Here is a 16,508-nt window from a genome sequence, read left to right on the forward strand (position 1 = left end):
ACCTATAATTGTTGTTCAGTTAGGTACACTGTAAGGTACACTTTTTTTTTTTTTTTTAGAAAAACAGAAAGGATTCTGGTAATTTTACTAGTTAAGAAAATACATAAAATGTAATTCTTCAAAAATGTGTAACTGTTCAATAATTTAATGTTGAATTTAAAAATACAAATATCTGATCATAAAGATGTTGTTTATATTACTTTTACAAATAAAATATATTTTTATATTATTTTTTATGAACAAATCTAAATGAACATATTACAAAATCATATTTTTTATGTGTATACTACGCAAAAACACTACGCAATGACGTGGTCTGTTTAAGAATGCCGTGAACGTGCACTTATCCCAACTGTCTAAACCTGGCTTGACATAGCTGCACGTATTCATCCTGGCTCAGCAAACGTGCAACGGACTAAGCCAGGATGCGCTGATTAAACTAGGTCAAGCCACACTTTTTCTGTTATCCTGGCTTTCTTAATTCTTCTTTTGTGCAATACATGTCACCAAGTCATTAATGACAGAAATTTAATTTTTGGGTGAACTAACCAGCTGAAAATATGGAGCTGGTTAAGTGGTGCAAACTCCAAAATATATTCGTTTACAAATCATGCACTATGGTAAAATGTGTTTTGAGGTCATAACATAATTGTGCAAGGAGCTGCGTGAAAACAAGTCTTTACTGATCTATAATCTGCCCCTGTAATCATAATTGTGTGTGAAAACAATTAAAAATGCTTGCTGTTTTACTGCCTCTAGTGTTCATTTCTGTTGGAAACTGTAGTGATATGTATGTATTGGTTTGTATTTTGCGTTTTGCAAAAATGTTGCCACAGGTAAGTTTTTTCCAATGAGCCTGTGATGGCCGTTTTACCATTTTTAGGCAGGATGACGAAGTTATCCGGCAGAATGCCTTGCTTCCGAGAAAACCAAGTGAACTTGTGCAAGACAACCGGGCTCAGTTCGGGTGTTCGGCCTACAAAAAACAAACAAAAAAACAGTTCAAGCACATCAAAATGTCTGAAACAATTCTGACTAAATCAATGCAAACTGCAGTAAATAATTTAATTATTTGAGCTAATGTTTTGTACAGTACACATTACAGGCTGAAATTTAAGTAAGATTAGAAGCAGCATTCATAATCCATTTACCTCCGTAATATGATGTTTCAGAGAGGAATAAGATGTTCAACAAGAAACATTTACATTAAGGTAATACTGGTGTTACATCTGTCAGCTGCGGATGCAATTGTTTACCAGCAGATGGCAGCCTTCCTTATTGTCACACTGTGTTATTCCCGGACTCCATTTCCCAGAACTCTCTGTTCATTATTAGTTTATCAGTCTCAGCTGTGTCTTGTTCATACCATGTAATTAACTCTGTCTATTTATACTCCTTTACTATGAAGTCTTGTTTTTGTGTTTCATGTTACTGACAGTTTTCTGAGTGGTTTTGTTGTTCCTGGTTCTGTTTTCTGCCTTGTCATGGATTTGGACTGATAATTTGTGCTTTGACCCTCTGCCTGGTTTTTGGACTGACTGTGGATTGTATTTTCTCATTAAACTGCATGTGGATCCTCACTCTGTGCTCGGTGCTGTCATTTCGTAACAATTGGTTAACATTAAATCTCATTAACAATGAGAAATACTTCTAAATCCTTTATTAATCTTAGTCCATGTTCATTTCAATATTTACATTAAAATCAAGTTATACCTGTTAACTTGAGCTAAATGAACTAACAAAGAACAGTTTAATGTTAACAAATAAGAAATAGGCCTGTAACATATGTATTGCTTATTAATGCATTAACTAATGGGACCTTATTTTAAAGTGTTAACAGAAAGTCACTTCAGAGTTGAACAAGTTATTGCATTTTGACCAAATTGATGAAAGAATAACACTGCTAATTTGCATGACTAGGAATGAGGAAGTAAAAAGTTTCTTAGGGTGCTCAGAGCATGCAACAATAAAGGATTAGTTCACTTCTGAATGAAAATTTCCTGATAATTTACTCACCCCCATGTCATCCAAGATCTTCATGTCTTTCTTTCTTCAGTCAAAAAGAAATTAAAGTTTTTGAGAAAAACATTCCAGGATTTCTCTCCATATAGTGGACTTCAGTGGGGTTCAACAGGTGGAAGGGCTCTACACAATCCCAGCCGAGGAATAAGTCTTGTTTAGTGAAATGATTGGTAATTTTCTAAAAAAAAAAAAAAATCACGTTACAAAGGTCACACGTGACTTATGCGGAAGTACAGATTTAGTGTCTACCAAGCAAACTTGCAAACACTAAGTCAAACGCCCTTTACAAAAAAAGATAAAACAATGATGTCTGACGATTTTGAAGTTTAATAGGAGAAAATGAGATTTTCGCCCTACCGTGGTACTTCCTCATACTTCACACGTGACCTTTCCAACCTGATTACATAATGCATGCGCATTGCAGAGCAGTGCAAGATGAGCATTTGTGTTTAAAAAGTATATAAATTTTTATTTTTTTTTAGAAAATGACCGATCGTTTCGCTAGATAAGACCCTTATTCCTCGTCTGGGATCACAAGAGCCCTTTGAAGCTGCACTGAAACTGCAATTTGGACCTTCAACCTGTTGGTAGCCATTGAAGTCCACTATATGGAGAAAAATCCTGGAATGTTTTCCTCAAAAACCTTTTTCTTTTTTTTTTGACCGAAGAAAGAAAGACATGAACATCTTGGATGACATGGGGGTGAGTAAATTATCAGGAAATTTTAATTCTGAAGTGAACTAATCCTTCAATCTGGGACCAGATCCAATTTGCTGAAAGGGACGAGAAGGATCTTCATGTTGTCTGGATGGATTTGGAGAAAGCCAATGGCTCTGTTCTCACATCGGTTGATTGACTTTGCCCTGGACTTCTTCCACATGCCTCCGTGTGTCAGTAACATCATCCAAAGCTATTTTGCGGATTTGAAGATCTGCCACTCACTACATGACTTTACAACCAGCTGGCAAAAACTTGGCAGGGGAATAGCTATGGGGTGCTCAGTTTGCCCATTCTATTCACAGAAACCTTTGAGTTCATCCTGATGTGAGCAAGGACCATTGCGAGGGGAGTAAGGAATAGTACAGGATTCCGGTTGCTTCATGGATGATGTCAAAATCCTGCTCCAGACAGCGACATGCACAGCACAGCACAGCTCATCAAGAGGCTGGAAGAGCTGCCGAGCTGGGCCAGGATGAGAATCAATTTGGCCAAGTCCCACAGTCACTCAATCTGCAAGGGCAGGTGAGTGTACACAATTTATTTCCAAGTGGCAGGGGAAAGAATTCCAGTGCTCTCTAAACAACCAATTCACAGATCAATCACAAAAAATCACATATAAGCATATGGAAACCACAGTTAATGCTCAGCTGAAAGATGGCCTTAAGGAAATTGACAAGAGCTGCCTCCCTGGTAAAAACAAACTGTGGTGCTTCCAGTTCACAGTCTACCAACATGTGATGTCGCAGCTGAAAATGTCTGGAATAACAGCAACAACAGTGGCAAGGCTGGATGCCATTTCCAACAGCTATATCCACAAATAGCTTGGGCTGCCGCGATGCCTTTCTGATGCAGCACTGTTCGGAAGAAATGCTCTTCAGCTTCCACTAAAGAGCATTTCACTTGTGCACTGGCGGGATAAGACCAGGCTGGTACTCGAGCTTAGACAATCAAGTGAGCATTTTGTACGAATTGTTTGTGCCAAGGTTCAGACCAGCAGGAAGTGGAAGGCAGACGTCTACATCGACAACACCAATGCCAACCTAGAGCACCAAGAGTATGTTGGGAGAACCAAGCAGGAAAGATAGGGTCTTGGCTGGGGAAAGCCACACAAATTCTAGTCAAAAGCATCTATAAAGGAACGGAAAAAGCTAGTGGTTACAGAAGTGACAAGACTGGAAGAGGAAAAACTTGGCCAAAATCTGTTGGCCAAGGTCAACAAGGCCAGTGGACAAAGTGGACAGACATCCTGCCAAGGTCAGTCAGTTGGAGTGACCTTTGAAGAATTCCTCAAGCCATGTTAAGTTTCATTATTAGAGCCACTTACGATACACTTCCTAGCCCAGTCAACCTGGCACGGTGGTTTGGGTCTGAAGAAATCTGCAGCCTGTGTGAAGCGGCTCTGGGAACCCTCCACCACATTCTGTATGGGTGCAAAACTATGGAGTCAATATAATGCCACATGTTTGTAAAAGAACTAAGTATTGCAAAAGAAAATAAAGAATTGCAAAAGAAAAGTAAAGTATTGAGAGAAAAAAATAAGTTATGCAAACACAAATAAAGTTTAAGTAATAGTATTATTCCAGTACTGATAATAAGTACTGGAAAAATAAAAATATAATTAATTGCAAAAATCAATTACAGCTGTAAAAGAAGCTTAAGAACTTTGATCCTATTTTCATTTTTCTGTGCGTTTCAGTTCATGGCACTGTTTTGACATGGGGTGGAGTCAAGAAAGTGGGGCGTGTTCAGCGGGCCTGGCCACGCCTCCCTCCTAGTGACATCATCAAGGCACTTATCAAGGTACCATGGTTGAGAGGCAAGTGGGTGGATCGTTTCCTTGTTGTACTCACACTTTTACTTTAAAATGTGTGTGGTTTTGTTTTGTTAACTAAATGTGAATTAAAAGCTTTTAATACTCAGAGATTGGTTAAAGTCTTTGAGGCTACTCCTGAAATAGCCTGAAATCTGCTGTTTATTTCTGTCATTGTGCACGATTTGATGCTGTTGATTTTTTTTTTGTTTACTTTTATAAATAATATTATTGTCCCCACGGCTCTGTTTAGTTTCAGTCTCTCCTGCACATATATGGCTCTAATATTCTTTAAAAAGAAAGATTGAAATGATGTTTAATGACGTCACACACAACTTTTTTGCTCAATACTTTGTTTTTCTTTTGCAATTTTTTATTTTGCTTGCAAAACATTGTTTTTTTGCTCAATTTTTTATTTTTATTTTGCAATTCTTAATTCTTCTGCAAACATATGTGGCATTATATTGACTCCACACAAAATTGCTTTGGCTTAGGGCTGCTACAGGTGGTGCCATGACCAGGTGAGGAAGTTGGCAGAATGCACAGAAAGAGCAAGGGTGATGGCGAACAAGAGGCCCCAGAGCCCTAAGAGGCAGCCTGTCCAATTTGTAAGAGCAGGTCAGTTAGTGCCAGGGAAAGGGATGGAGAGCAACAAGTTCCCCAGTGGAGATACACTGCTCCACTACCCTGAGATGTTCAGGGACTTAAGGGGCAAAACATCGGTGAAGGGTGGCTCCCAGCTGATGACTCAGCAGCTGGCAATTTGGCACCGGCAGAGGTGCGTCAGGCAGTAATGCCCAGCAGGTTTTAACACCAACCTGTTAATAATACTGCAAGTGTGTTGCTCAAGGGCACAGGGGCGCCATTACGGGGTTGCAAGTATGCCAGGCATATGGGCCCAGGATGCTAGAGGGTCCCAAATCATGATCTTTTTTATGTGTGTGATTTTTTTTTTTTTTTTTTTTTTTTTTTTTCTTTCATACACAAACATTTTAACTAATAATATTGAAGTAAAATAAAAAAAATCTGTGAATTATAGAAAGTAAGAAGTGTATGGAGGACAAAACCTGCAAAAACAATAAATAAAAAAATACGTAAATAAATATACAAGGAAATGTAAAAAACAAAACAAAAATAAATAAGTATTTATACTTTTATTTCCTTATTTATGTATAATTGTATTTTTTCCCCACATTTATTTATTATTTTCATTTACCTAATGGGTAACACTTTATAATAACTCATGCTATTAAGCATTAGCATACTAATATACATTAGTAAGCAGTTTATAAATACAGCTATAAATGCTTTGTTCTTATAAGCATATCTATAATGTGTTTAATGTGTTGTCAGTGGTTCATAAGATCATTTAGAAAGTGTAAGTAAATGATTAATAAACTATTTAAATGTACATTTTTGCATATTATTATTTAGACATAATAGTTACTCAGTGTGTTAATAAATGCTTTATTAACACATATTCCTACTGTAATTCATGATTAATTCAGGCAGTTATAAAACATTTAGAAGTGGTCAGTTAACTATTTTTGTGAGCTCATCTAAAGTGAGGACTGTTTATGCCTTGTAAAGCTTTTAAAAAGGAGATTTAAAGGCTCAGTTATTTTCTGCACTGCTGTTCTTTAATGTTTTAAAGTTAGTACTGAGGTAGTTTTGACACTGTGAAATATTTTATTATCTAATTATTGTTTTATTAAAAAAAAAAAATATATATATATATATATATATATATATATATATATATATTAGTTGTATTTTGGCACTCCTGTAATCCAGTGTTGGCACTGGTAAATTTTTATTCAGAAATGTTTACACTTTACAGAAATTTATTTTTATATCAGACTGCAAAGGCGTAGTTTCATTTTACTGCGCAGTTATGTATTCTGGAGGTTTACAGGAATTTTTATTTTTTGTGACATTGCAAAGGTTTACTTTTAATTTTATATCAAGTTACTTTAAAGTGAGGACTATTTATGCCTCATAAAGCTTTTATAAAGGAGAATTAAAGGATACAGAACAGAGAAATATTTATTTCGAGCAAAAAATGAAACTTTACGATGGGTAACTTGATATCAAATTAAAAGTAAACCTCTGCAATGTCACAGAAAATAAAAATTCCTGTACACCTCCAGAATTATCCAGCTTATCAGCTGCTGTTCTATGCCAAAGGCTGAGAGTGAGAAATATAATAAATCAATTAAGAGAAAGGGGGAGGAAAGAAAAGGAAAAAAGAAAGAAAGAAAGAAAGAAAGAAAGAAAGAAAGAAAGAAAGAAAAGACAAGATAGGGTGCCAAAGAGCATACAATATTAATAATCGCAGTCATAATAATTTAAAAATAATAAAATAAATAAATCTAAAAAAATAATAGAAATTTTTTACAACACCAGTAATAAAATAAGTGTAAAAAGGGGGTCAGAGGGAGTGAAGTACAGACTACGGATCGAAGACGAAATCTACTACATAATTATTTCCTTTGCACCCACAGTGGAATATTGTGTGGGTCTAAGTCAGACACCCAGTATATGATTTTCTGAATATTACTTGCCCAGTAATAAAATAAAAAATTGGGCAATGCCATCCCCCAAGAAATTTTCTTATACAAGGGGTTTTGTTTTCCCATAGGAAGGAAGAAATTAAGCTGTCTAATTTAATGAAAAAGGTTTTTCTTATAAAAATAGGAATATTTGAAAATAAATACAGGAAACAAGGTAGGACTGACATTTTAACTAGGTTAATACGACCTGCTAATGACAAGGGTAATCTGGACCATTTGGTAAAATCATCTTTGCAACGACCTAAAAGCAGGGAAAAAATAGTAAATCAAAATAAACAAATCAGTAAATGATCATGTGACTTGTACACCTAGGTATTTAAAACCCTCATGAACTATTCTAAATGGGATAAGGGAAGTATCTATGCAGAGAGATGATTTGATTGGGAATAATTCACTATGCATGTTAAGCTTATAGCCTGAGAATTTACCAAACTCTTCTAAGACTGAAATAATATGGGGTACTGATAAATCAGGGTTAGAAACATATAACAAAACATCATCCGCATATAATGCAATCTTATGCTCAATTCCATTCCAAGTGATACCCTTAAAGCTACCAGACTGACGAAGTGCTGCAGCCAAAGTTTCAATCAAAATTGCAAATAGCAAAGGGGAGCGGACATCCCTGTCTGGTACCTCGTGCAAAGGAAAATATTATTTGTGCACACAGAGGCTACTGGGAAAGTATATAATAACTTAATCCAAGAAATTAAATCTTCTGAAAAACCAAAATGCATAAGAGTGTTAAAGAGGTATTTCCACTCTACCCTATCGAACGCCTTTTCAGCGTCAAGGGAAATTATAACGTCCTGATCATCTTGTGTGTTAGTGTACATTACATTATAAAGGTGTCGCAAATTACTAAATAGATTGCGTCCACGAATAAATCCTGTTTGATCATTAGAAATTATAGTTGGAAGACCAGGTTCTATACGCATTGTAAGGCTAATATTTTAAAATCAACATTTAAGAGTGAAATTGGCCTATAAGACTCACAAAGAGTAGGGTCCTTTTTTTCTTTTGGAAGAAGAGAGACTGAAGCTTGTGTGGGTGTCGGAGGTAGGGTTCCATTAATAAAAGATTCATTATAGACTGCTACAAGAAGAGGGCCTAATAATGTTGAGAATTTCTTATAAAATTCTATAGGAAAGTGTTCTGGCCCTGGAGCTTTACTACTCTGCATTGCTGAAATAGCATTTGTCACTTCTACTTGCATTATGAGTTTGCCAAGATCAGAGTTAAAATTGACATTTATAGTTGGTTGATCCACTTTTGTAAAAAAGGAATCTATAATTATTGAATCATTAGGATATTCTGAGGTACATAAAGCAGCAAAAAAATTAACAAAGCTATTGTTAATATCTTGTAAAGAATACAACAGTGAGCCTGACAGGGACTTAATGTGAGTGATCATTTTCAAGTTATTTGATTGACAAGCTTGAAAGGCCAACAGTTTACTGGCTTTGTCCCCAAATTGATAAAATGTATATTGAGTTTTTAACAACCTTTTCTCTACATATGAGGTAGATAGTAGATTATATTCAGTTTGAAGTCGCAGTCTCTCTTTATATAGATCAGGTTTAGGAGATGTAGCATACTGCTCATCCAACCTGCTAATTGCAGCTGAAAGATCCTTGAGCTTAATGGTTACTTGTTTTTTAGCATAAGAACGAAAAGACATAATTTTGCCACGTAAATACGCTTTCAATGCTTCCCATAATGTAGATCTTGAAATATGAGGTTGATCAAGTGAAAACTCTATCTCCTTATTTAGATAAGTAACAAATTCTCCATCTGCCAAGAGCAGAGGGTTCAGCCTCCAGGGTTTAAAGGTTGAATGTGGGGCAGGCAAACTAAGTAAAAAAGAAAAGGGAGCATGATCAGAAATAACAATGCTGTGGTATGTACTTGTTATAATAAAGGGTATGAGACTCTTATCTACTAAGAAATAATCTATACGACTGTAAGAGTGATGCACAGGTGAGAAAAAGGAGAATGCATTAGAGGAGGGGAAAAGAAATCTCCAAGGATCTAACAACCCATATTGCTCACAAAAATTCTTAATGTTTAGAGCAGCCTTAGAGGGCTGTATAACTTTGGTTGAGGATCGGTCCAAAAATGTGTTCAAAACACAGTTAAAATCCCCACCTATGATTAATGCATATATAGTGATGGCCAATTTCAAAACACTGCTTCATAAAGCTTCGAAGCGTTATGAAGTCACGTGATTTCAGCAGTTTGGCGGTTTGACACGCGATCCGAATCGTGATTGGACACAAAAGATTCATAACGCTCCGAAGCTTAATGAAGCAGTGTTTTGAAATCGGCCATCACTATACAGTATAAGTCGTTATTTTGTTTTTTTGGCGCACCAAAAATATTCTCGTCGCTTTATAATATTAATATTGAACCACTGTACTCACATTAACTGATTTAAATATGTTTTTAGTACATTAATAGATCTTGAGAGAGGAAATGTCATTGCTGGCTATGCAGGCCTCACTGAGCCATTGGATTTCAACAAAAATATCTTAATTTGTGTTCCGGGGCAGATCTACCGGGGTGGCACGGGGTGGCAACTGCCACCCTAAGAAAAAGCTTTGCCACCCCATCTGCCACCCCAAAATTATCACAGAATAAAATATAAATGCAAGCATTGTTTCAAGTACTGCTTTTCAGCAGCGGCGCTTCAATGTGATGACCAAAAAGACAGCATAACGCAAAATAATGGCAAGAAAACACATCTTTCAATAAACTGTGCATGATGGTTGCACGCGCACGCAGCTCGCCCAGTGTAGTCAGCTTTATTAACAAATGACTGTTATAAACCGGTTCTTTGTGAGTCAAAAACACACAGCCTAGTTCACTTACGAATTGTTTTTCCATTTGTTTGTGAATCAGAAAATTACTGCTTCCTGGCTAACTTAGAAGTCCTTCGAGAAATGTAATCCCATCCAAATATGTCTGAGATTAATTTTCATAATTTTTTGGCAAGCTGATTCTCTGACTGCCCGCTACACTTTTATCATGGATAAAGGTCTTTTTGCCATCCACAAATTTTCAATAACATAAAATCAATAAGAAGATCCCGATCACAGAAAATAATAGCAGAGTTAGGTAAGAACCAAACGTATTTTAGCTTTTCTCGATTGCTAACACATTATTGCTAAGTGATTCATTTGGCCCAATTTCCCAAACCATTCGTTCAGACACATTTCTTACAAAGTTTAACAATGACAACATTAGGTAGCAAAACTGATGACACACCAGTCAAAATCTGAGAGAGAGCTGAATGAATAATTTACACACAGTACCAGTACTGTAGATGAGGGAAATTTCACTACTCTATGTACAGTAAACTGTAGCACATTGTACACCCTCAAACTTGTGATTGTCAACTTTCTTTGTAGCCATTTTTTATGTGTACTGTATTTTTGCAGAACTGAGAAATGACTGCCTAGGGATATAGTCTTGTGTCAGAAGACCAATACATTGCAATAGCACTGTATATACTGTAATGAAATTTGGCCAAGTGTGCAGAAGATTCTGAATTTACTTTTACTGTAATTGACAGTATACTGTATTGTGTTGCATACCAAGTTCATACTTATTTTTCTCATGCTTTTCATCTACTGCAAGATCAATTTACAATAGTAAAATGAGAAAAAAAAATTCCCTCCAAAAGTTCATTGCTGTATTTTACTATATCTGCATCTAGTTTTGTATAGTGTAGTAAACATTGAGCTGCAAAATAATTCCTGAATCCCAGTAAGAGGTTTTTGTTACAGTGTTATATGAATTGATCTCACTAGTGTTCACTGGGCAGTGCAGTAGTCTGTGTATTTGTTAAGTTTTGTGCGTCATCTGATGCCAAAGTTTGATTTTGTCAGATAAGAACAAGTTTTTGACTAGAACATTTTATTTTGATCTGGAAGTTTGAGGTTTGTGCAAGTTGGTGTATAGTTTTAAGATTGCGTTTATAGTTGTGAGAAAATGTTGAATTGTTTCATGAATTATGAAACAATAATTAGCAATCAAGAAAAACAATAACTAGACTGAAAAGTTTGAAAGACAAATTTATGCTGGCTTGTCATAAAGCCAACTTAAAGTCTTGTTTTAAAAAACGTAAATAGTTTGGTCAGTTAGGCCAGAATATAGATGTTCTGGGTGATTGCTAAAGTGTTGCTAGGTGGTTGCTAGGAGATTCTGGGTGGTTGCTAGGCTCTTGCTATGCAGTTGCTGGTGTGTTGCTAGAGTATGTGGTTGATAGGGTGCTCTGGGTCAACACACATTCCCACCTCTGTTAATAACAGAAACTCAAAAATTGTTTGCAAAAAACAAGTTTTTGTTGCTCTTTAACTTGCACTAAACATGTGATTTATACCATAGAAGTAGCCTATGTAATATTAATAAAACTGCTCATCTTTAGTGATACAAGCTCAGACTCATTTAGAATCTGTTAATGTTTTTCATATAGTGTCTTGACTTGGTGCTATGATGCATATTGAAATCTTGTTATTTATTTGTAATTTTAAACAGTATAGATGACTACTTTGTGGTAATGCAATATTTGTGAACACAATTGTGTATGTCAGGCCATAAACCTCCAAAAACTATGCATTGGCGCTTGCTTTGGTGTCAGACCTGATGCCACCCCTTTGCCACCCTATAAATAATTTTCTAGATCCGCCCCTGCCGAAGATGAATGAAGGTCTTACGGGTGTGGAACGGCATGAGGGTGAGTAATAAATGACATTATTTTCATTTTTGGGTGAACTAACCCATTAAGTTCAGTGAGAATCTCTGCTCTGAGTGCCGCTACTTCAGATCTTATGCCTCCAAGGAATTCTCTAATATCGTCTCCCTGGTCCGAGGCGCCCGCAGCTCCCTCCGCACCTCGTGTAGAATCATCGACATCCTCTGCGATATCGACCGTTTTTTTAGCATTAGCCCTCTGCGTATTGTGCTAGTGAAGTTCTTACTTTATATTTTCGGGGCGTGTTGAAAAATGTCACTAAGTGAGTAGTTAAATTAAAGAAATACCCGGAGCAGAGAACTTCATGACTTTTCACACCGCCATCTTACCGGAAGTCACAGCCTGCTACAAATTCAAGTTAATTTTAAGGTGTGTTAATGCTGGAGCTGTTACCGTAGAGTTTGATGACCTCTATAGTGGAGTTGTCCTTGGTCTTGACAGTGTGGATCAAAGCATATTCATCATACTTAACATCAACAAAAGTTATTTCATTGTCAGTCTCCCAGCCTGTGGAACAAACATTTTTTTCATTTGAGTCCTGTATAAACCACTATACTGTATTTCATGTCTAGGTGATCATATCTTCCTTACGTTCACTGCGGAGGCTGAATATTCCATGAATATCAGTCTTATTAGCGATTTGGATCGACTTCCAGCATGTGCCATCAGGACTGGAAAGACAGAGGACAAATGGGTAAATTCTTTGCATTATCCAACATGGTTAACAAGTTTCATTCATAGTTTCTTATTTTTAGTGATCAGTTTATCTTACTTGAGACTGGAATATGCCACCTTCAGATGTCCTTCATCAGTCAGTGTCAGCATGGCGACTCCCATCTTCATGTCCGCCTTACAGGTGACAAACCACTCAGCATTGGTGGCAATACCAATCAGGTACCATTTCCCAGGCACCTATATGAAGGACACACTCAACATTTTCCAAAAGATATTCTGTTCTCTAAATATAGTTAATGTCCGCGCATCATTACAAATCTGTGGGATACACATATAGCAATAAACAAAAAAGAACTGCAGTATATTGAAGTACAACTGCAGTAAAACTGCACAACTATAGATTTGCAGTATAATGAAATATAATCACAGTACATTGAAGTTCAACAGCAGTAAACACGAAACAACATGAAAAAACTGCAGTTTTCTATATGTAAAAACTGCAGTAATCTTTTGTAAGGGAAGCTATATATATAGATTCCTCCTCTCATTAGCACCTTGCAGTCTTACCCTCTTGATGTCGAAGTCAGGCTGTGTTGTGACCTCAGAACTAACAGCAAGGGCACAGAGAAAAACTCCCAGCAATCCCAGCACAGTGGTTGGCATGACTACTGCAGAGCTCAGTCCAGAGTGTGTGGGAATCTGGGCCTCGAAGGGTGAATTCTGTTTTATAGTGCAGCCCCCCGTTACATAAACACGCCCCTTACACACAAAAACACTCCCACACATATACAAACCAGAACGCACTTCAACATAATACTTAACCAGTGTTGGGAAGGTTACTTCGAAAATGTTATCGGTTACAGATTACAAGTTACCCTATTTAAAATAGTATCATTACCATTTCAATTACTTTATTAAAGTAATGTAACTGATTACATTTGATTATTTATTTTTTTTTATTTCTAACAAATGTTTTCAACTGTTAATCATTTTCAAACATTTAAACCAGGCGGGTTAACCTAACAGTATAGTACTCAAGACTGATTACTGTCAGACTTTCAAAATTCTTCATCACTTATAATAATTTAATTTTAAAGCACAGCCACCACAGAATTAGACTTTAGCACCTCTTTTTACTTTGAGATCATTCTGAGGTTAAATAAAGATTTAAAATCATAACAAGAAATAGTTTAATATCTATGATACTGTTTTTGAAATCAAATCTTTGCATAGCTATGATAGGAAACACTGGAATCTAACAATGCCTTGGAAAAACAGTTAATCTTAAAAAATAAAGCATATACATAAACTCAAATAGGAAATAAATCCATTATTGAATAAGCATGTGTCCTATTCTGTGTCCTAAACTCCTGAAACATTGGTGTCTCATATTTTAGAGCAGTCAGTGCAACTTGGGAAAGAAATCAATTAAACAAACAAACATTATTCAACATATCCTATAGCTGTAGATGCAAAGTCCTAGATTAACTTCACTGGTATTGCAGTGGCAGGAAAAATGGGTTCTTACTCATCACAGAAGTCAGTCAAAAATCTGTAAACAAGTATGAATTTAATCAAAACACAAAAATACAAAAATATACAAAAATGCTGTTGGTTCTTGTATCCTATGATATTACACTTGTTAAACCTTTATCTTGTGTTTCCTTAAAGATTTAAACACAAGTTTTATCCATAAATGACAGCAAAACAGTAAGAAAACTGTTTCTCCCTTATTTCCCTGCTTGAACTTGTTCAATGTTGCATAACAACATGTGGTTGTGGCCGTTAAAGAAACAGTACAGAAATTATACATCAGAAAACATAGGAAATAATACTGAAATATACACTATATTGCCAAAAGTATTGGGACACCCCTCCAAATCATTGAGTTCAGGTGTTCCAATCACTTCCATGGCCACAGGTGTATAAAATCAAGCACCTAGGCATGCAGACTGCTTCTACAAACATTTGTGAAAGAATGGGTCGCTCTCAGGAGCTCAGTGAATTCAAGCGTGGTACCATGATAGGTTGCCACCTGTGCAATAAGTCCATTTATGAAATTTCCTCACTACTAAATATTCCACGTTCAACTGTATTATAACAAAGTGGAAGCAATTGTGAACAACAGCAACTCAGCTACGAAGTGGTAGGCCACGTAAAATCACAGAGCGGGGTCAGCGCATGCTGAGGCGCACAGTGCGCAGAAGTCGCCAACTTTCTGCAGAGTCAATAGCTACAGACCTCCAAACTTTGTGTGGCCTTCAGATTAGCTCAAGAACAGTGCGTAGAGAGCTTCATGGAATGGGTTTCCATGGCTGAGCAGCTGCATCCAAGCCTTACATCACCAAGTGCAATGCAAAGCGTCGGATGCAGTGGTGTAAAGCACGCCGCCACTGGACTCTAGAGAAGTGGAGACGTGTTCTCTGGAGTGACGAATCACACTTCTCTGTCTGGCAATCCGATGGACGAGTCTGGGTTTGGCGGTTGCCAGGAGAACGGTACTTACCTGACTACATTGTGCCAAGTGTAAAGTTTGGTAGAGGGGGGATTATGGTGTGGGGTTGTTTTTCAGGGGTTGGGCTTGGCCCCTTAGTTCCAGTGAAAGGAACTCTTCATGCTTCAGCATACCAAGACATTTTGGACAAGACAAGACAATTTCATGCTCCCAACTTTGTGGGAACAGTTTGGGGATTCCTGTTCCAACATGACTGTGCACCAGTGCACAAAGCAAGGTCCATAAAGACATGGATGAGCGAGTTTGGTGTGGAGGAACTTGACTGGCCTGCACAGAGTCCTGACCTCAACCCGATAGAACACCTTTGGGATGAATTAGAGCGGAGACTGTGAGCCAGGCCTTCTTACCAACATCACTGCCTGACCTCACAAATGCGCTTCTAGAAGAATGGTCAAAAATTCATATAAAAACACTCCTAAACCTTGTTGAAAGCCTTCCCAGAAGAGTTGAGGCTGTTTTAGCTGCAAATGGTGGGCCAACTCCATATTAAACCCTACGGATTAAGAATGGGATGTCATTAAAGTTTATGTGCATGTAAAGGCAGGCATCCCAAAACTTTTGGCAATATATACAGGAAATATCAGAATTATTTATTACTTGCAAATCAACACTTTAAGCATACAATAATAATATACAAATTATTGACATATTAAATTGGCTCTTACATACCAGCCCCTAATTGTCTTTGTTCAGCAAAACAATTACCAACCTATTTATACCAAAGAGCCAAACTAATTTCTTAAAGATAACATATAGTCTTGACTGAATCTCTGAAAATGAAATTTGTTCCATTGTCAGATCTGATTGTTTGAACCTAACACCTTCTAGAAATGAATCTCCTCAGTGCATGAATGCATGAGTCAGTATCCAAAGAGCTAACAATCTCAATGTGAACAGCTCTTTACGTCAGGCAGCCACAGACGTCAAACAGTCATCCACATAGAAATTCCCAAGGACTGTCTGAATTACCTCTGATCTGTGCTGTGCACTGTTGTCTTTTGCACAGCTTTGCAGAGCGTAGATTGCACAGCTTGGGGAGGATGTAGCACCAAATAAGTGAACAGTCTTTCTGCATTCCTCCATTTCCTGAGCAGTGTCCCCTTTAGGTCACCAAAGGAATCTCAACAGGTCTTTGTCTTTAGCAGGAACTCTGATCTGATGAAACATCCCTTCTACATCTGCTGCAAGGGCTATTGGCTTATGTCTGAATCTCATCAGCACACCAATGAGAGAATTATTCAAGTTGGGTCCTTATAACAGTTGAAAGTTGAGTGATTTTCCTTAGTAGGTAGCTGCGCAGTCAAACAGCACTCAAAGTTTGTGTTTTTGTGGGTGATACACCCTGTGGTGTGGGATATAGATACAGATTCTGACAGGGTTTCCTTCAATTTCACTTGCAGGAATTTTTTCAGCATGACCTTTGAGTAACATGTCCTC

At 37.0% G+C, this 16,508-nt stretch overlaps 2 protein-coding genes across 4 annotated transcripts in view; one reads left to right on the top strand and one right to left on the bottom strand.

Annotated features, from left to right (window-relative positions):
• LOC127512273 (cytosolic phospholipase A2 gamma-like) overlaps positions 1 to 13,284 on the bottom strand; it is a 136,144-nt gene extending 122,860 nt beyond the window's left edge. For all 3 annotated transcript variants that reach the window (XM_051893042.1, XM_051893037.1, XM_051893036.1), the window contains exons 1-2: positions 13,124 to 13,284; positions 12,654 to 12,793 (exon numbers count right to left, since the gene is read on the bottom strand). In XM_051893042.1, the coding sequence (XP_051749002.1) occupies positions 12,654 to 12,793; positions 13,124 to 13,219 (236 nt within the window). In that variant the 5' untranslated portion in view covers positions 13,220 to 13,284. The remainder of the gene's footprint in view (positions 1 to 12,653; positions 12,794 to 13,123) is intronic.
• The window catches only part of LOC127512280 (cystatin-B-like), a 37,406-nt gene that overhangs the window by 3,431 nt on the left and 17,467 nt on the right, over positions 1 to 16,508 (top strand). The window contains exon 2 of the mRNA XM_051893057.1: positions 4,439 to 4,542. Coding sequence (XP_051749017.1) covers positions 4,439 to 4,542 — 104 coding nt within the window. The remainder of the gene's footprint in view (positions 1 to 4,438; positions 4,543 to 16,508) is intronic.

This window comes from Ctenopharyngodon idella, chromosome 5, assembly GCF_019924925.1.
Source record: "Ctenopharyngodon idella isolate HZGC_01 chromosome 5, HZGC01, whole genome shotgun sequence".
Classification (NCBI taxonomy): domain Eukaryota; kingdom Metazoa; phylum Chordata; class Actinopteri; order Cypriniformes; family Xenocyprididae; genus Ctenopharyngodon; species Ctenopharyngodon idella.